This window comes from Neovison vison, chromosome 4, assembly GCF_020171115.1.
Source record: "Neovison vison isolate M4711 chromosome 4, ASM_NN_V1, whole genome shotgun sequence".
Taxonomy (NCBI): Eukaryota; Metazoa; Chordata; class Mammalia; order Carnivora; family Mustelidae; genus Neogale; species Neogale vison.
The window spans coordinates 43,370,608-43,391,525 of NC_058094.1; the positions used below are offsets into that span (position 1 = coordinate 43,370,608).

Here is a 20,918-nt window from a genome sequence, read left to right on the forward strand (position 1 = left end):
TAAATAGAAAAAAATATATACTTTTTGTCAGTAAACCTTTGTCTCTGGTAACTTATTGAAAGTTCTGAATCATAAGAATTCACTAATATCACTTGAGAACCAAGAAAAGGGAGCTTGTATTGAGAAATTATGATAAAATAGATATATATCTGTCTACTTAAAAATTACAACGATGAGAATAGATACCATCTGAGATGTTTGCATCTAGAAATTATTGTTTTCCTTCATCCTTTAGGCACCAGTTTTTGGTACCATCTGGACAGAATAAAACTTTATATTATCTGTATGATAATTGAAACAATCTTGGGTTTCATATAATTCTCTTAAAATAACCAGTTTAAAGGGATTTTAAGTATTGAAATATCAAGGCTTGTGACCTTTAGATCTATAATCCTGTTTTCAATTAATCTTTGTCTCATCAGAAGAAACAGTCTGAAGGTGTATTAGTTGACAGCCAAAATAGACACGAAACTGCCTTTTCTCTACCTCAGGATCATTGAAGCCAAACATAGACTTTCTCCTTCTCATTCCTTGTGACTCATTAAGCTCTTAGCGTGCAGTGGTACATGCTGTGGGCCTTACTGGTTTTATACTAGAATTGTAGATGTCTTGGCTTTTTCAGTATGGTTGGATATGTGTCTCTTCTTCTGTCGTCACTTTGTAATTAGTAAAACAGGGTTTGCTGTTCTATTTATTCCATACCATATTATTGTAACCTTAGACATTTTTGACAGTACAGTTGACATAATAAAATCCTTTATTTCACTTGATCATAGTTGAAATGCTGAGAAACGATTATATAAAATCTTTTATTTGAAAGATAGTATAATTTATATTACTAATGACCCTTTATTGACCATTAAAATTTATATTGTAGATCAATCCTTGTTTAACTAACCTATCTTCTTTTGCAAATATAATGCAAAAAATTAACTGAAGTACGTTTCCCATTTTGCTGAATTTAAACTCTGTAAAAGTAATGATCATTTTCCAATTAGGAACATGGTCACTTACTTGGTAGAAATTCTCTCCTTCTCACATTTGAAGTGTTTATTCCTTTGATATTTGTGCAAAGTTCAGAATTTAAAAAATAATAATTCCATGGGACCCTGCTACTGTAGCACCCCTTCCCCCAGTGATGAGCATTGTTGATGGTACACGCAAGGCAGCTTTTTGTCTATTCTGGGCTGTATAAATTTAATGTGTTGTTTTCAAGTATGTCATGTGTCCAGATGCCACAACAATCTGTGCATTAAAAATGCATTAAAATAAAAGTAAGTAAAATATTTGTGAGTATTTTTTGATGGAGGCCAGGGAATTAGTGATACAATTATGTTTATATAAACCAATTCTATGAGGTTTCAGGAAAAACAAGAGCCTTGTTTTCTTTTTCTTTTTCTTTTTTTTTTTTTTTGTAAAGATGTTATTTATTTATTTGACAGACAGAGATCACAAGCAGGCAGAGAGGCAGGCAGAGAGAGAGAGAAGCATGTTCTCCGCTGAGCAGAGAGCCTGATATGGGGCTCCATCCCAGGACCCCGAGATCATGACCTGAGCCGAAGACAGAGGCTTAACAAACCAGCCACCCAGGTGCCCCAAGAGCCTTGTTTTCTTACAGCAGTTATAAACATTTTATAATGTTTATTTATAATACTCCCTTACCCTCATCACTTATCCCTTATTTATTTCTCCCTATTACTCCTTATATTACCTATTTTTGCTAATGACATACCATCTTTCTAGCTGAATATTTTGCCAAGTGTGGTCCATGTACCACCTGAGATTGAAAATGTTGGCAGGGAGTTGGTGCTTATTAAAAATTCAGTTTCCTTGGTCTTTCCTCAACCTTACCGACTGGGTATCTTTGAATAATGAGTCCTAGGACTTTGTATGTTAATTATCATTATAGTTTAAAAGCACTGTTATCTTCAGCTTTTCCTCTGCCTCATACCCCCTTTCTGCTCTTCCCAAATTCTGAAACATCAATCACCAAATGTCTCTTCCTTTCTACTAAGTATTGCTCTCTTAGTAGATTGCCTTTGGAAAGTACCTAGATTTGTTTTAAGCTTGTTAATTATCTTCTAACCTTCTAGTCTTTCATAAACATACTAAAAATTATCTGATTTGATTACCTGATTGCCCAGTACCCTCTATGGTTTCCTGTTGAATTTAGAAAAAGTCTGCAGTTTCAGCTGATTTTTTAAAAGCTTCTTCAGCTTTGTCATACTGCCTTATTCATCTTCCACCAAAGAGGCTGAAGGATCTCACAGCCCCTGCTGAGGCCTTCCATCTACTTCCAGCAGCGTTTCTCAAATGCTAGTGCACAGAATTACCTATAAGCTGATTTAAAAAAAAAAAAGTCGTGATTCTTAAACATTAAAGGCCAAAACAACAACAACAACAACAACAACAACAAAAACAACAACACCAAAACCCCCTGGAGATTTGTGGACCTGAGTCCTTGAGCTTTTGATTCAGTAGGACTATGATGGGGGAGTCTGCATTTTGATCCCACACAACTCCTTATGTTGGTGTTGGATGGACAGCATTTTTGACAAGTGCTGACCTGGAGCCTCTAGTTGCTCCTGGTAAGTTGGTACCTAAGTAGACTCTACAGTCCTGGGTCTTTCTTCCAAAGTGTTCAGATCCAGCCAGCTAAACCTTCCCAGAGGGAGTGGGATTTCCTCATTTTACCCAGGCCGCAGCTGACTCCTGAAGAGGCCTGAGTACTTGATGCAGTTTTGAGATAACCTAATTCAAGAAATGGCACATTTCTGTTATCTTAATTTGCTGTCCAAGATGACGCATTTAACTTTTTGTTCTCCCCTGAACACACATGCCCATGTTTTCCTGTGGTTTATTTTTATTCTTTTACTGGATCAGTCTATTGCTATTCTCTTTCTTCCATTTTTCTTTATATCCCTCTTGAACCGTATCCATTCTCAAGCACTTCATTGATTATCACTTTTACCTCTTGACATTAATACACCATTTACATAAAGCCTTCTTAAGTCTCCACTTAAGTCTCTTCTTTCTTTAAATCTCCACATACCTGTGGATTAAAAGTCTGGTATCTTTTTATTTTCTTATTGTCGCTCCTAGTGCATTTACTTTTCCAAGCATATAAAAACAAACAAGACAAATGAAACAAGAAACCCAGCTCCTTTGTGGTTGATTCCATTTGACTATAGTCACCTCAGTCTCCTTATTGCTGTTAAGTGTGAATATCCAGGTCACTTCTCCATCTTCCTAACGTAGAGTCTTTCTGCCTTAGCCCAAACCCTTCGACCATCCCGGGTGCCTTCACTATCCACAGGTGTGATGTTTGGATTATCCTGGCCCTCATTTCCTTGTCTGTCATGCTGTTTTCCTATTACTTTAGTCACTCTGGATCATAACCTGCTGCATCGCAGTAACAGCATCAATCACACGATACTCTTAATAACCTTTAGTTCTCCAGTCAAAGAAAGTCTAGTTCTTTTCTTCCCCAAACTGGTTATTTGACCTCATCCAAATTTTTAAGCCCCCAAATTGGCTCACTTTCTACTTAACTCTACACCTTCTGCTGTCTTCACTTCCTTCTCTGGCTTTAGACGCCATGGCACATCACTTTATCCACTTTACAGAGTACCCTAAACTTTTTTCCCCTACTGCCCTTCTGTCATGCCTCTCCGGGAAGACCTAAACTTTACTTAATCGAGGTATCTATCCCTTCCCAAAGCCAGAAGTGAGCAGCCAAACACTCAGGAAAACCAAACCAAATGAAACCAAAGCATGCTATTTTCAATCATGTAGTTTAATGCTACCATGGATTCATAGTTACCAAATTAATTCGATCTCATAGTGTTTCTCATTAATCCTGTTTTCCCTGGACAGCCCTTTCTATTTTGCTCCTGCAAAAATTTTCCCCAGCTTAAATTCAAGCCTCTGCACTCAAATTTCCGAAGTCTCTACCTTTCATATCACTCTTAGAAGATAATCATGCCTCCTACTTCATAGTGAACGTGGAGCTGCCAGGTGGAACTTCTTCTTCTTTGGACTACCAAACCTCAAAACTTAATTAATCTTACCCATCCTTTTTTCCTCTCTACTGTTAAAGTGAAAGAAGTAGTTTGCTGTGATTACTACTTCTAGTGTGCACTGAATTCTATCCCTCTAGTGTGCACTGAATTCTATCCCTTCCTACTGACTTGAAAATCATTTTTTAATTTTTTTTTCTGTCTTTCCACCCCCTCACTTTCTATTGGCTTTCATTTATTTAGACAGACTCCAGTTTCCATCTGCATTCAAAAACAAGCCCTCACGAGTAAAACCAAAGTATAACAAAAAGTCTTCCTTAACCTCTCCCTTCCTCTGAGTAATATCCTCTTTCCCCTTCTCTTATTTTGTAATAAATTTGTCTATGCTTTCCATCTCTGCTTTCTTACCTCTTATATATTCCTTCACCCATGGGAAGTAATTGTTTTAATGAGTGTTTCAACAAAAAGGCAGGTATCACTGTTGTTAAATGATGTTACAAGGGCACATAAAACTGATAAATACTCACTCGATTTAGTTCTAAAGGAGCCATTGCTTCTTTCCCTCAGCACACTGTTTTTGAGATTTATCTCCACTGTTGCATATTATCAGTATTATTATTAGTAGTATTTTGCTGAGTAATATTACACTGTATGAATAAACCAGTTTATCAGTTCTTCTGTTGATCAACATGAGGGTTATTTCCAATTTTTGGCTATTATGAATAAAAATACTATGAATATACTTGTACAAAGCTTTTTTGTGGGTGTGTGTACTTATCTCTCTTAGATAAATACCTAGGAGTGGAATTGCTAGCAGTTAACTTTGTAAGAAATTGCCAATTTTCCAAAGTGGTTGTGGTTTTACACTCCCATCAGCAATGTACTAGAAGTTCAGTTATTCCACATCCTCCCAATATTTTGTATAGGAAAGCTTTATTTGAACCATTCTAGTGGGTGTAGTGATATTTTAATTTGCATTTTGCTGACTAATAATGGTATTGAGCTTTTCATGTGCTTATTTGTCATCTGTGTATTTTCTTTGATGAAGTTGCTGTTCAAGTCTTTCATCCTGTTTTTTAAAATTGGGTTGTATGTTGTATATTACTGAGTAGTTCTTTATACATCCTGGGCACAATTTCTTTTTTCAGATACAGCTATTATGAATATTTACAAACTGTCTATAAATTACATATTTATTTTCTTTTTTCTTCCTTATATCTTTGGTGAACAAAAACTAATTTTGATGAAGTTCAGTACATCCTCTTTTTTTTTCCTTTAGAGTCTATACTGTGTTTTCTGAGAAATATTTGCCTACATGACGAAGGTCATAAAGATAATCTTTTTTCCTAGTAACTTTATTGTTTTAGCTCTTTTGTTTAGGTCTATGATCTATCCTCAATTGATTTTTATTTATTTATTTGAGTGAGCGTGAGCAGTGGGAGGGGCAGAAGTAGAGGGATAAACAGGCTCCGCACTGAGTAGGGAGCCAGACATGGGGTTTGATCCCAGGACCCTGAGATCATGACCTGAGCCAAAGGCAGATGGTTAACCACCTAAGTTACCCAGGTGCCCCTATCCTCAGTTGATTTTTATATGTGGTGTGAGATAGGGGTCTAATTTTGGCTCTGTTTTCCCATAAGGATATACAGTTGTTCCAGCACTGTTTGTTAATACTGTATTCATTTTAGTTCCCTCATAAGGCTGAAGGATGAGTCCCAACAACTAAGATTCCTTTCCTGGTATATGACTTTTGGGGGTTACATAGTTAACTATTTTCTAGTTTATTTTCTTATGAATTTTTATATCAGTGTTGGATAGTTATCAGGATCTTAAGAATCACTTTTTCACATATTCAAGTTTTGACATATTTTTTTTCTGCAGCTGTAAAGGAAATTAATAAAGTGAAGATGAGGTAGTCACTTTGATCCCTGAAAACATTAAGAAGACCACTGGTTAGCTCTCCAGTTTTACACAACAGGAATTTGTTCCTGCTTGTAATAATTATTTCGATATTATATTTATGTCAAAGTCTACATTGTTGACTGTGTCACACTTAGATTGTCACCTAAACTACTTATTTTTTTCATTTCTTTAAGTGTGGAGAATTATCTCTGGTGATCTGAATCATGTGCTTTTGCTTGAAATATTAAAATACAGATTCCACAAATGGGGGAATATGAAAATGACACTTAAAGTATGTAGTAGAGCATGAGTAAATTCATAAAAATGTGAATGAACTTGTCAAAATCATGGAACTAAAAGCTGAATTTGATAGTGCACCAGAACATGAGTAAGGAACACATGACAAAGTTGTGTTATTAATGGTTCTGTATATTAAGAGTTTTATCTGGGAAATGGGCCATTATTTGGATGACTTAAATATGTTGCTTTCATGATCAGCTTTGAGTTTTTAAACCATCAGTCTGGGAATAATGAATGCATCAGATCAGGGACAAGTGCCTTCTTTATTTATTCACTACTTTGTTCATCCCAACATCAGCATAATATTTTATTTTTATGATTGGTTCTCAATTCTCATATAGTCATAAACAAATAGGCAGATCTTCTGCCTATTTATAACTTCATACTAAAGTAAGAATTTTCTTAAGGAAGGGTCTTTTAGTCTTAAAAACTGAGATGATTATGTTTTCCGTGGTCATGGGTTGAATTTTTTAATAACCTGTGTTTTGATCTGTATTTAAATGTCACAGTCTGGATTGAATGCTTTTTCTGGAAGCAGAGACATATGTGGAGGCTTCAGGTTTCTTATTTCTTTACTTGTTCTTTCTGGATTTCATAAAAAAGGTATAAATGAGCAATAAAGTAACTTGGTCGGAATGTGATAGGATATTGCATTACCTTTGTTTGTTTTTAAAGGTCACATATTGTATTTAAAAATACGTATGGCAAATTGCTGTGTAAAATTCAGGTTAAGAAAGGATATTAAAAACAAAAACACTCTCTTTAATCTGAAAAGTCCTGAAGAGTGTAAAGTTTTAATTAAATAAAAATTAATTATGAAATATTTTAATATGCAATTTAGGCATTAAATAAAATTAGCATTTTTTTCTTCCTTAAGTATGTGTTATCAAGTTTCAAGAATGTTAAAAACTTCTCTGATGATTTAATCTGAAATCATTCCTACAGCGAAATTCATAAATAATAAATATTATCTTATTAATCCATATTTTAGTTTAGCTGGGTCTCAGAGCAACTTAGTTCCTCAGGGAATGCAGTGTTCTTTATAAAAGAAGGTGATGAGATGTAATCTCCAAGGAATTAAATTGTGAAAACAATCTTGGTATTGTACATGCTAATATAAATCTGTTATTCCCTTTCCGCATCTATCACAACACATTTTAAATTGTGGCTGATCTTGTATGCAAATGGATGCCTTATTAGAAATTGCGGCTCTACGTGCTAATGTCTCCCTGGATTTCTTGGGAGTTTGCTATCTCACCATCAAAGCAATAGAAATGAAAGATGATTACTGCAAGGCTTTGAAGAACAAAGAGAAGTCAGAACATTTTAGAGGTTCTAGATGTCTGAGGCACTGACAGTTTGCAACATACAAATGAATGGGAATCTCTTTAGATCATTTAAAATAGCCTCAATGTGTTTATTAGGAAAGTAAAATATTTTCTATCTTTTTGTATTTATTACAGCTAATAAAATGTAAGTCATTTGTGCATGGGTGTGTTCTTTAGACTTTTTTTGCTTCATCATTTGGTAAAAATTGTATTTTGCTTAAAAAATAGAATAGACTGAATAAAGAATAGAGTAGAATAATTTCAGAGAACAAAGTTTAAATTTTTGAAATTTTGGTTAAGAATTATCAGTCACCAAAATCATTGGGAACAAAAATTCAAGGCTAGTTCCTCCTTAGTGTATCTCTTAGGTTGAAATTCTTTTAAAGATTTTATAGTCACAGGTTATATGCATATAAAATGTATCAATTCCTAGAGTGTAAGCTTTTATAAAAATATAGGTTCTTTAGCTTTTTTGGTATCACTTTGTTTATTTAAAGTACATTTTAAAATAAGTAAAATCTAATTCCTTTTGTTGAAAAAATGTTCTCAATGGAGCTCTTCCTTTTTTATTTACTACAGGTAAGGAATGAATAAAATACTGGCCTTTGAAGTATTATCTTTGTTAGGATTTTGGTTTAAATAACCAAGCAGGAATTGAGGGAAGCATAGTAAGTGGCTGTTTGGTAGGTGGCCTTAGGAATTTTCTTTTTAAAAAATTTTCCTTAAAAGCAACAGACAAAACTAAATTGAAAAGGGAATAATGTCTTTGTATTTATTTATTTAAACTAACTTCTCTCCTAAAATGGAGTGATATTTTTTCTAGCCCCACATAAGCAAGATTAAAATAACTTGACTCCCTTTTACAATTAGTAGATGCAAAACACTATGCAAATGGTTGCTACATGAATAAATTATATCATATCTATTGATATTTTTTGTGATGCTTATATTAATGTTCTAAATAATAACAAGTGAGAATATAGGATTAGGTGATGTCTTGATTTCATTTCTGAGATTTTAACGTTGTATTACCTTAGATGTGATAGCTACATGGTTTATGAGGTGAAGATTTAATTTATTTGGTTTTTTGTCTTACTTTGCACATTCTTAAATATTACATAATATTAAATGTGAAGTCTATTATGAATAGAAAAAGTATTTTTAGCAGAATTTATAGTTTTATTACACATAAGTAGTAATTGTTAATTTGGGGATGCCTTTTACTGTGTTAGGTGGTATCGTTGTTAGGATTGCTCTGTGTGACCACATATATAAATAAACAATACAGTTTGAACTGAACAGATTTCAAAGACATTTGGCATTTGAGAACCTTAATAATGCTTTAGGAAAATTACAGTTTAATAATTTATATGGAGACATCTATACATACTTACGTTAGGGTGATACTACCTACTGTAACAGATAAATATAAAGTATATAAAGGCTCAAATGCTACAAGTTATTTCTTGTTCTCACAGTGGTGTGAAAGAGCAAAAACAAGTTGGTTGAGTGAGTTTCCTTTGCATAGCCATTCAGAATCCAGGATGTCACAGGCTCTGCCATCCTCATTAGATTATTTCCAGCATCACTCAGGGGGTCATCTCCATTTTATCCAGATGCATGGGTACATAGGGAAGGTTTTTGTAGGTTGATTCTAGAAGTAGAAAACACTAATATATTCATATTCTGTTGGCTGAAACTCAGTCACATCCCACAGCTAGCATCAAAGGAGGCAGGAAAAGTTGTCAGGTGAGCTCAGGAGCAAAACAAAACAAAAAACCCTAAAAAATGAAGAAGAACATGTATTCTAGTAAGTAACTAGGAATTTTTCCTGTAGTCTACCTTTCTGGTCATGAAATAGCCATGCACATCCTTTTCCCTGACTCTTTGGAAGGAAGATCCTAAAGTTACCCACTTATTGTGGCCAGGACAAGACAAAGATCCCTCTTAGGTTGGAATGTGTTTCCTTCAAGTTTACAGGCTATTAAATTTTGCTAATGGTGAAGCAGAAGATGACTGCTTCATATCTCCCATTTAAAGAAGGAAGAATGGGAAGAATGGGAAACATACCAGGAAGCACTGCTGCAGCATGATAATGAAACCTGCTGTGCACGAGGCCACTGATGAGGCCCATTGTGCAGACAGAAGTGTCTTTCTTGGACCCTCAATTATGGTTTTTTAGAGAAGTTTCCTTGTCCATTGTTCTTTATGGCCCTCACCTGGATGGTTCTCCTTTCTGGTCACATATGAAGTGGATATTCCAAATCTACAGAGTTTGCCTTCCTTGGGGGCTGCAATCTGCTGGTTTAAGTTTAGAGGTCCAAGGATTCATTTTAATTCACTTATTGTTTTAGGCAAAGTTGTAAATAAAATTCCCTCAGATTTTAGTATCCTTCTTAGCTATTTCTGATTAGTTCCTTGTGACAGTACGTTTCTGCCACATTCAATTTTTTAAAGTTTTTACTTCAATTCCAGTTAGTTGGCAGTGTAATATTTCAGATGAATAATACAGTAATTCAGCTCTTCCATACAATAACTGTGCCCATCACAAGTGTCCTCCTTAATCCCTACCACCCACCTCACCCATCCCCTCACCCACTTCGCCTCTGGTAGCCATAAGTGTGGTCTCTATAGTTAAGAGTCTTTTTCATGGTTTGCCTCTCTCTCCAGTCCTTCCCCCTCTCCCTCCTTGCCCATTTGTTTTGTTTCTTAAATTCCACATATGTCTGCCACATATTTAAATTCAATAGCAATAGTAAGTTGAAAGATGTGTTGTGGATTAAATCAGTGCATGTAATGAGTAAGCATGAGAATATTAGTAAATGGTAGTCATTTATACTGTTTACAGAAGGAGAGACAGAACTAGAACTCATATTTATGCACTTTTCTTACCTGTCATGCTTTATTATTATTATTATTATTATTTTTATTTTTTTTTATAAACATAAATTTTTATCCCCTGGGGTACAGGTCTGTGAATCGTCAGGTTTACACACTTCACAGCACTCACCATAGCACATACCCTCCCCAATGTCCATAACCCCACCCCCCTTGTCCCAGCCACCCTCCCCCCAGCAACCCTCAGTTTGTTTTGTGAGATTAAGAGTCACTTTTGGTTTGTCTCCCTCCCAATCCCATCTTGTTTCATTTATTCTTCTCCTGCCCCCGTAACCCCCCATGTTGTATCACCACTTCCTCATATTAGGAGATCATATGGTAGTTGTCTTTCTCCGTTTGACTTAATTTTGCTAAGCATGATACACTCTAGTTCCAACCACGTTGTCACAAATGGCAAGATTTTATTTCTTTTAATAGCTGCATAGTATTCCATTGTGTATATATACCACATCTTCTTTATCCATTCATCTGTTGATGGACATCTAGGTTCTTTCCATAGTTTGGCTACTGTGGACATTGCTGCTATAAACATTCGGGTGCACGTGCCCCTTCGGATCACTATGTTTGTATCTTTAGGGTAAATACCCAGTAGTGCAATTGCTGGGTCATAGGGCAGTTCTATTTTCAACATTTTGAGGAACCTCCATGCTGTTTTCCAGAGTGGTTGCACCAGCTTCCATTCCCACCAACAGTGTAGGAGGGTTCCTCTTTCTCTGCATCCTTGCCAGTATCTGTCATTTCCTGCTTGTTAATTTTAGCCATTCTGACTGGTGTGAGGTGGTATCTCATTGTGGTTTTGATTTGTATTTCCCTGATGCCGAGTGATATGGAGCACTTATTCATGTGTCTGTTGGCCATCTGGATGTCTTCTTTGCAGAAATGTCTGCTCATGTCCTCTGCCCATTTCTTGATTGGATTATTTGTTCTTTGGGTGTTGAGTTTGCTAAGTTCTTTATAGATTTTGGACACTAGTCTTTTATCTGTTATGTCGTTTGCAAATATCTTCTCCCATTCTGTCAGTTGTCTTTTGGTTTTGTTAACTCTTTTTTTTGCTGTACAAAAGCTTTTGATCTTGATAAAATCCCAATAGTTCATTTTGTCCTTGCTTCCCTTGGCTTTGGCAATGTTCCTAGGAAGGTGTTGCTGCGGCTGAGGTCGAAGAGGTTGCTGCCTGTGTTCTCCTCAAGGATTTTGATGGATTCCTTTCTCACATTGAGGTCCTTCATCCATTTTGAGTCTATTTTCATGTATGGTGTAAGGAAATGGTCCAATTTCATTTTTCTGCATGTGGCTGTCCAATTTTCCGAACACCATTTATTGAAGAGGCTGTCTTTTCCACTGGATGTTCTTTCCTGCTTTGTCGAAGATTAGTTGACCATAGAGTTGAGGGTCTATTTCTGGGCTTTCTGTTCTGTTCCATTGATCTATGTCTCTGTTTTTGTGCCAGTACCACGCTGTCTTGATGATGACAGCTTTGTAATGGAGCTTGAAGTCCGGATTTGTGATGCCACCAACTTTGGCTTTCTTTTTCAATATTCCTATGGCTATTCGAGGTCTTTTCTGGTTCCATATAAATTTTAGGATTATTTGTTTCATTTCTTTGAAAAAGATGGATGGTACTTTGATAGGGATTGCATTAAATGTGTAGATTGCTTCAGGTAGCATAGACATTTTCACAATGTTTATTCTATCAATCCAGGAGCATGGAACATTTTTTCCATTTCTTTGTGTCTTCCTCAATTTCTTTCATGAGTACTTTATAGTTTTCTGGGTATAGATTCTTTGCCTCTTTGGTTAGGTTTATTCCTAGGTATCTTATGGTTTGGGGTGCAAATGTAAATGGGATTGACTCCTTAATTTCTCTTTCTTCTGTCTTGTTGTTGGTATAGAAAAATGCACCTGATTTCTGTGCATTGATTTTATATCCTGACACTTTACTGAATTCCTGTACAAGTTCTAACAGTTTTGGAGTGGAGCCTTTTTGGGTTTTCCACATATAGGATCATATCATCTGCGAAGAGTGATAGTTTGACTTCTTTGCCGATTTGGATGCCTTTAATTTCCTTTTGTTGTCTGATTGCTGAGGCTAGAAATTCTAGTACTATGTTGAATAGCAGTGGTGATAATGGACATCCCTGCCATGTTCCTGACCTTAGCGGAAAAGCTTTCGGTTTTTCTTCATTGAGAATGATATTTGTGGTGGGTTTTTCATAGATGGCTTTGATAATATTGAGATATGTGCCCTCTATCCCTACACTTTGAAGAGTTTTGATCAGGAAGGGTTGCCGACTTTGTCAAATGCTTTTTCAGCATTTGAGAGTATCATATGGTTCTTGTTCTTTCTTTTATTGATGTGTTGTATCACATTGATTGATTTGCAGATGTTGAACCAACCTTGCAGCCCTGGAATAAATCCCACTTGGTCATGGTGAATAATCTTTTTAATGTACTGTTGAATCCTACTGGCTAGTATTTTGGTGAGAATTTTCGCATCTGTGATCATCAAGGATATTGGTCTATAGCTCTCTTTTTTGATGGGATCCTTGTCTGGTTTTGGGATCAAGGTGATGCTGGCCTCATAAAATGAGTTTGGAAGTTTTCCTTCCATTTCCATTTTTTGGAACAGTTTCAGGAGAATGGGAATTAGTTCTTCTTTAAATGTTTGGTAGAATTCCCCCGGGAAGCCTTCTGGCCCTGGGCTTTTGTTTGTTTGGAGATTTTTGATGACTGTTTCAATCTCCTTACTGGTTATGGGTCTGTTCAGGCTTTCTGTTTCTTCCTGGTTCAGTTGTGGTAGTTTATATGTTTCTAGGAATGCATCCATTTCTTCCAGATTTTCAAATTTGTGGCGTAGAGTTGCTCATAGTATGTTCTTATAATTTTTTGTATTTCTTTGGTGTTAGTTGTGATCTCTCCTCTTTCATTCATGATTTTATTTATTTGGGTCCTTTCTCTTTTCTTTTTGATAAGTCTGGCCAGGGGTTTATCAATCTTATTAATTCTTTCAGAGAACCAGCTCCTAGTTTTGTTGATTTGTTCTACTGTTTTTTGGGGTTTCCATTTCATTGATTTCTGCTCTGATCTTTTTGATTTCTCTTCTCCTGCTGGGTTTAGGGTTTCTTTCTTGTTCTTTCTCCAGCTCCTTTAGGTGTAGGGTTAGGTTGTGTACCTGAGACTTTTCTTGTTTCTTGAGAAAGGCTTGTACTGCTATATATTTTCCTCTCAGGACTGCCTTTGTTGTGTCCCACAGATTCTGAGCCATTGTGTTTTCATTATCATTTGTTTCCATGATTTTTTTCAATTCTTCTTTAATTTCCTGGTTGATCCATTCATTCTTTAGAAGGATGCTGTTTAGTCTCCATGTACTTGGGTTCTTTCCAAATTTCTTCTTGTGGTTAAGTTCTAACTTCAGAGCACTGTGGTCTGAAAATATGCAGCGAATGATCCCAATCGTTTGATACCGGTTGAGACCTGATTTAGGATCGAGATGTGATCTATTCTGGAGAATGTTCCATGTGCACTGGAGAAGAATGTGTATTCTGTTGCTTTGGGATGAAATTTTCTGAATATATCTGTTATGTCCATCTGGTACAGTCTTTATTTCCTTGTTGATCTTTTGCTTGGATGATCTGTCCATTTCAGTGAGAGGAGTGTTAAAGTCCCCTACTATTATTGTATTATTGTCGATGTGTTTCTTTGATTTTGTTATCAATTGGTTTATATAGTTGGCTGCTCCCACGTTGGGGGCATAGATATTTAAAATTGTTAGATTGTCTTGTTGGACAGACCCTTTGAGTATGATATAGTGTCCTTCCTCATCTCTTATTATAGTCTTTGGCTTAAAATCTAATTGATCTGATATAAGGATTGCCACCCCAGCTTTCTTCTGATGTCCATTAGCATGGTAAATTCTTTTCCACCCCCTCACTTTAAATCTGGAGGTGTCTTCGGGGTTAAAATGAGTTTCTTGTAGGCAAAATATACATGGGTTTTGTTTTTTTATCCATTCTGATACCCTGTGTCTTTTGATTGGGGCATTTAACCCATTAACATTCAGGGTAACTATTGAGAGATATGAATTTAGTCCGTTGTATTGCCTGTAAGGTGACTGTTACTGTATATTGGCTCTGTTCCTTTCTGATCTACTACTTGTAGGCTCTCTCTTTGCTTAGAGGACCCCTTTCAATATTTCCTGTAGAGCTGGTTTGATGCTTGCAAATTCTTTCCGTTTTTATTTGTCCTGGAAGCTTTTTATCTCTCCTATTTTCAATGATAGCCTAGCTGGATATAGTATTCTTGGCTGCATGTTTTTCTCTTTTAGTTCTCTGAAAATATCATGCCAGTTCTTTCTGGCCGGCCAGGTCTCTGTGGATAAGTCTGCTGCCAATCTAATATTTTTACCATTGTATGTTACAGACTTCTTTTCCCGGGCTGCTTTCAGGATTTTCTCTTTGTCAATAAGATTTGTAAATTTTACTATTAGGTGACAGGGTGTGGACCTATTCTTATTGATTCTGAAGGGTGTTCTCTGCACCTCCTGAATTTTGATGCTTGTTCCCTTTGCCTTATTGGGAAAATTCTCCCCAATAATTCTCTCCAATATACCTTCTGCTCCCCTCTCTCTTTCTTCTTCTTCTGGAATCCCAATTATTCTAATGTTGTTTCGTCTTATGGTGTCACTTATCTCTCGAATTCTCCCCTCGTGTTCCAGTAGCTGTTTGTCCCTCTTTGGCTCAGCTTCTTTATTCTCTGTCATTTGGTCTTCTATATCACTAATTCTTTCTTCTGCCTCATTTATCCTAACAGTGAGAGCCTCCATTTTTTATTGCAACTCATTAATAGCTTTTTTGATTTCAACTTGGTTGAAACTTTTATTTCTCCAGAAAGGCTTTTATATCTCCCGAAAGTATTTCTCTAATATCTTCCATGCCTTTTTCAAGCCCGGCTAGACCCTTGAGAATTGTCATTCTGAACTCTAGATCTGACATATTACCAATGTCTGTATTGATTAGGTCCCTAGCCTTCGGTACTGTCTCTTGTTCTTTTTTTTTGTGGTGAGTTTTTCTGCCTTGTCATTTTGTCCAGATAAGAGTATATGAAGGAGCAAGTAAAATACTAAAAGGTTGGCAACAACCCCGGGAAAATATGCTTTAACCAAATCAGAAGAGATCCCAAATCGTGAGGGGGGAGAAATGGAATAAAAAGAGGTTCAGAAAAGAAGAGAAAAGAAAAGAAAAAAGAAACAATTAAAAAAAGAAAACGAATAAAGAAAAAGTATAAAAAAGAAAAAATATATATTAGATAAACTAATTAAAAATCATTGAAAAAGAAAAGTGTAAAAGTTAAAAAAATTTTTAGCAGAAGAAGAGAAAAAAAATTGAAAAAGAAAAAACAATTAAATTTACTGCAAGACTAAAGAATCATGGGGAGAAAGCCATGAGTTCCGTGGTTTGCTTTCTCCTCCTCTGGAATTCTGCTGCTCTCCTTGGTATTGAAACTGCACTCCTTGGTAGGTGAACTTGGTCTTGGCTGGATTTTTTGTTGATCTTCTGGGGGAGGGGCCTGTTGTATTGATTCTCAGTGTCTTTGTCCCAGGTGTAATTTCACCACCCTTACCAGGAGCCGGGCTGAGTAATCCACTGGGGTTTGCTTTCAGGAGCTTTTGTTCCCTGAGCGCTTTCCATTGAGTTCCGGAGGATGGGAATAAAAATGGCAGCCTCCTGGTCTCTGGCTGGGTTTAGCCTAGAGCCCAGGGCCCCACTCCTCAGTGCGCCCTCAGAGAACAGCGCCCAGTAACTCCCGTCTGCCCGACCTCCGGCCGCGCTCCGAGCTCACTGAGCCTGCGACCGGTTCAAGGTAACCCCGAGCTGTGAACTCACTGTCGGCTCTGTCTCTGTAGCTGGCTTCCCCGTTCTAATACCTGTAAGCTCTGCGATACTCAGACACCCCCGATCCTTCTGTGACCCTGCGGGACCTGAGGCCATGGTGATCCCGCGTGAGCTTCACCCCGGTTTAGCCTCTGGAGTGATGTCCCTCAGCGGAACAGACTTTTAAAAGTCCTGATTTTTGTGCTCTGTTGCTCTTCCGCTTGCCAGGAGCTGACCCCTCGCCCCGGGGTCTATCTTCCCGTCGCTTTGAATTCACTTCTCCACTAGTCCTACCTTTCAGAAAGTGGTTGATTCTCTGTTTCTAGAATGCTTCTTCTCTTCGATCTGCCGACGGATTTGTAGATGTTTGCAATCTTTAGATAAGCTATCTAGCTGATCTGCTAGCTGAAGTAGTCTCAGCCTGCTACTTCTCCACCATCTTGACTCCTCCCCTGTCATGCTTTTTAAAACAAGATTCAAAGTATTTGAGATTCAAACATTTTGTGTAACAGAATGGATAATTAGAAAGAAACATCCTGCCAAGAGCATACCTGCAACCCTAACCCATCTGAATCAATGGTACATGGTTTTCACATTTACAGATAATACTTTTAACAGTTTGGTTTAATTGAGTATTTATAGTACTTGATAAAATGAATGTTACAAAAAACAAATAATTGGGAAATTTAATTACCAGCAATTATATCCTTGATAATTTATTTGAAAGAATTTGTGTTCTTTACTGATATCTAATGGGAATAGTCAAAGACATTTTTACCCATTGCTTTAAAAATGAATTTTATGGAATAAATTATTCCTGAAGTTTGTAGATAGTCCTTTTGATTTTTTAGGATTTTATCATAATTATTTTCTTTTTTTGCAGCAGGCATTTTGGAGATCAACGATGGGTAGAAAAGATGCCTCTACTGTAAAACTTCCTGTTGATCAGTACAGAAAGCAAATTGGTAAGCAATGAATTCCCTTTGATACATTCCTGGGAATTAAGATAAAGAAAAAAGAATGATGTGTGATATTAAGAAAATAACTTTTCCTTAATACATATGATACACAGAGTATGGATAATGAAGGACTATATATTTTTAAAGATCAAAAAATAAGTGTAGCCTGCTTACCAGTAGAGAAATACGCTTTGTGTACTTGTGATTTTCAGAGCTCTTATAATTTTTATTAATTTAATACAATCAAAAATACATTTTATTATTTTTCTTAAGGCCAGATATTCTTATATGGTATTTTTAGTATTAGTATCTATTAAATCATTTATTTTTATCCATGTAAAAACTTTTAATTTTGTTGACTCAATGACAATAATTTGATAAGCCTGAAATTCTTCTTCAAAATTTTACTTTAGTAAGATAGTGGGCTAGAGAAAAGTCGACTAGTCAACATAAAAAAATAACAGAAAGCTTACTTATATTAGATTATGCTCTAAGTACAAGATTTTCTACCCATTCCTTTCAAGAGCACATGAAGTATTTATAAAAAATTACCCACATACAAAGTCACAAACCAAGTTCCCCCAATTTTAAAGAATCTGTATCCTATAATTACAACTTTGAGCAAAGTGTAGTAAATCAGAAATCGTTTAGAAGCGAAAAAGCTAACCTACCCTTTCCCATCTTGCACTCTCTCTTTTTACATATTCCTACTCACTTCCATTCATTCCTACTTTGGAAATAAAAAAATAGCAGTTAGTAAAAAAACATCTTCTAAAAAACTGAAGGATAAAGAGAGAAGTTACAATAGAAGACAGAAAATATGTAGAAATTATTGATACCAAAAGAAATTATTGATACCATTTTATAAATGTGATCTATAAGGTGCACACCATAAAGATATTTCTATAAAACAAAAGCAGTGCAAAATGAAAGGAATATTAAATAATATTTAGAATATATATAACCAATTAAAGATTTATATGTAGAAAAATAAAATCCTACTATAAGTAAATAAACAAAGTAGTCTGGAAATCCACCAGTAAAATGGGTACAAAACATGAAGAAGCAATTCGTGAAAGAAGAAATCTGAATAAACAAAAATAAAAACAAAACAAGCAATATTACAATAAAAAAAATGAAATTGAAAGTCTTACAAAATGACCTAACTCATCTAACTGGTTGTCAGATAAAAGCAAATTTAAAAAAGTATTTCTAACTGGATTAAATTTCTTGAGGGATGGTTTATGATGTTTGATTGTCTTTGGGGGGGTATATTCCTCTTTCCTTCACTTAGAGGATGTCTGATAAATAAATAGTGCAGGTTGCTGTGTTATTTTTGTGTTTAAACAGGACTGATTTATCAGATTAAAGTCTCTGATCAAATGAGATATGCTAACCACATAAAGAATAGCCATATCATGGATCAATTCACAATCCAACTCTTAAATATACAATTCTTAGAATTTTTTTTTTGGCTATTTTTTAAAAATTTATTTATTTTCAGCATAACAGTATCATTATTTTTTCACCACACCCAGTGCTCCATGCAATCCGTGCCCTCTATAATACCCACCACCTGGTACCCAGACCTCCCACCCCCCAGCCACTTCAAACCCCTCAGATTGTTTTTCAGAGTCCATAGTCTCTCATGATTCACCTCCCCTTCCAATTTACCCCAACCCCTTTCTCTCTAACTCCCCATGTCCTCCATGCTTTTTGTTATGCTCCACAAATAAGTGAAACCATATGAGAATTGACTCTCTCTGCTTGACTTATTTCACACAATTCTTAGAATTTTGACAAGTATACATACCCATGTAACATACCATGGTTACATACCCATGTAACCAGAAATGCCAATCAAAATAGAAGCATTTCCATTTTCTCAGGCAATTCTTCATATCTGCTTCCAGTCAGTCTCTACCTACCTTCATATGCACCTACTGTTCAGATTTCTATCACCACAGATGAATTTTTTCTAAAATAAAAAAATAAGTAGCCTGCAAAGTTTTTATTGAAATTGACTTTTATCTATCAACTTTGGAGATTAGATATTAAAATCTAAATTCTTCTCTTTTATAAACATGGCATATCTTTTATTTACTTCTATTCATATTTATTAGAGCCAAGAAAAGATGAGACAAAGTAATATAATTATGAGGCCTCCACCCTTTTCTTATACTAAACTGTTCAGAGAGTGCTGTGATATGCATTATATTCCCATACAAAGTTCTCTTTCCTGTTTTACTTCCTCTTGAAAATATTAGCTGCACAAGATCCACCTGTCTCACAAGGTTCTTTGGAGATCCATAAGAAGTGTCAGACCAGTTTGTAAACTAGAGTGTTGCATGGATATGAGTTATCCTGTGTATTTTACAAACAGAGTAATCATAATCAAACACAGTATATTAAAAGTAAAAGAGTGATGATGTTTTTGTTCACTACTTTTAAGGATAATGGACTGAGTTAAGATTTTTATGCATATACCATAGAATATTATGATATATATAAGTTTTTTGTAAAGATAGAGAAATGGAATAGAAAAGATACTGACTAGTAAATTAATAAAAACTAATTAAGATATTAACTAATTCAAGGATTTTGTCAAGGAAGGATTATCTGATTTTCTGTATCACAGTTAGAAAATACCACAAGACTGAGCTCATACTGATGATGATAGATTTATCTCCAGCACTGTCTCCCTTAAATGGAGTCCTATGCAGATGTTTCCCAGATCTGATAAAAAATGTGAGGAGGGAATAAATCAGCCATAATTATCCTGAAGAGATATTTCAGTATTGGTGGTAAGAAAAAATATATAAATATATATAATAAATATAACATTTTTATTATATATTATATAAAATATATAAAATAAATATATAAAAAATATATAAAATATATAAATAAAATAGTATCATAGTGTTTTTTTAAGCTAATTCAATTGCTACTTAATAATCATTCACAAAGAATAGTGGTATTACATGTGTGCAATGTCCTCTTGTTATGAAATCTCACTTATTTATATAATTTTTGTATGGTCAGTCAATAACTATATTTAGTAATACCAATACCAGTGCCATTTTTTGAATGATGATTTTAATATCACTGTTTAATTTATATTCTGCTAAAAGTTTGCCTTTTCAATTATGTACTAAATGACAATGATTAATGGCTTTCATAAAAGCTTTCTTTACAATATTCTTCGCTCAGGTAAGAATCAAATGGGCTAATGACTGGAAACACCTTGTAGATACAGAATCCTCATATTAAAGGGACACTGTTTTAATTACTCTAGTGTGAACTTGAAATGTGTAGTGAAGATGAAGTACCTTCTCGATTTCAAGGCAATGCACCTAAGAAAAACAATATTCTGAAATATTTCTGGCTTAAAGGAGAAATAAATTTTCTTCAGATATAATATCATATGAATAGAGATTGCCCAATATAGCTTGTATTATTCTAGGGATAAATTATTTCAAGATTGGAGGAGAATTTTAAAAACTGCTTTAACATAATTAAGATATATTCTAAGTATATGTCATTAAGTATGTCAAGCTAAACAATATATGTATGAGGTTAATCATTATAAAACACAACTAATTTACCTGTAGATCTCTATTTTCATACATAATATAAGTTGCT

The 20,918-nt window shown here is 35.2% G+C and overlaps 1 protein-coding gene across 17 annotated transcripts in view; it reads left to right on the plus strand.

Moving 5' to 3' along the window:
* Positions 1-20,918, plus strand: part of TRIQK (triple QxxK/R motif containing) — a 102,640-nt gene that overhangs the window by 33,117 nt on the left and 48,605 nt on the right. For 9 of the 17 annotated variants that reach the window (XM_044245317.1, XM_044245328.1, XM_044245315.1 and 6 more), the window contains one exon: positions 17,198-17,279. The exons of 1 other annotated variant lie outside the window; for it this stretch is intronic. In XM_044245317.1, the coding sequence (XP_044101252.1) occupies positions 17,198-17,279 (82 nt within the window). Of the gene's footprint in view, positions 1-1,571; positions 1,591-16,288; positions 16,304-17,197; positions 17,280-20,918 lie in introns of those variants that run through there. 7 more of the 17 variants (XM_044245322.1, XM_044245324.1, XM_044245326.1 and 4 more) reach the window with 3 other exon arrangements.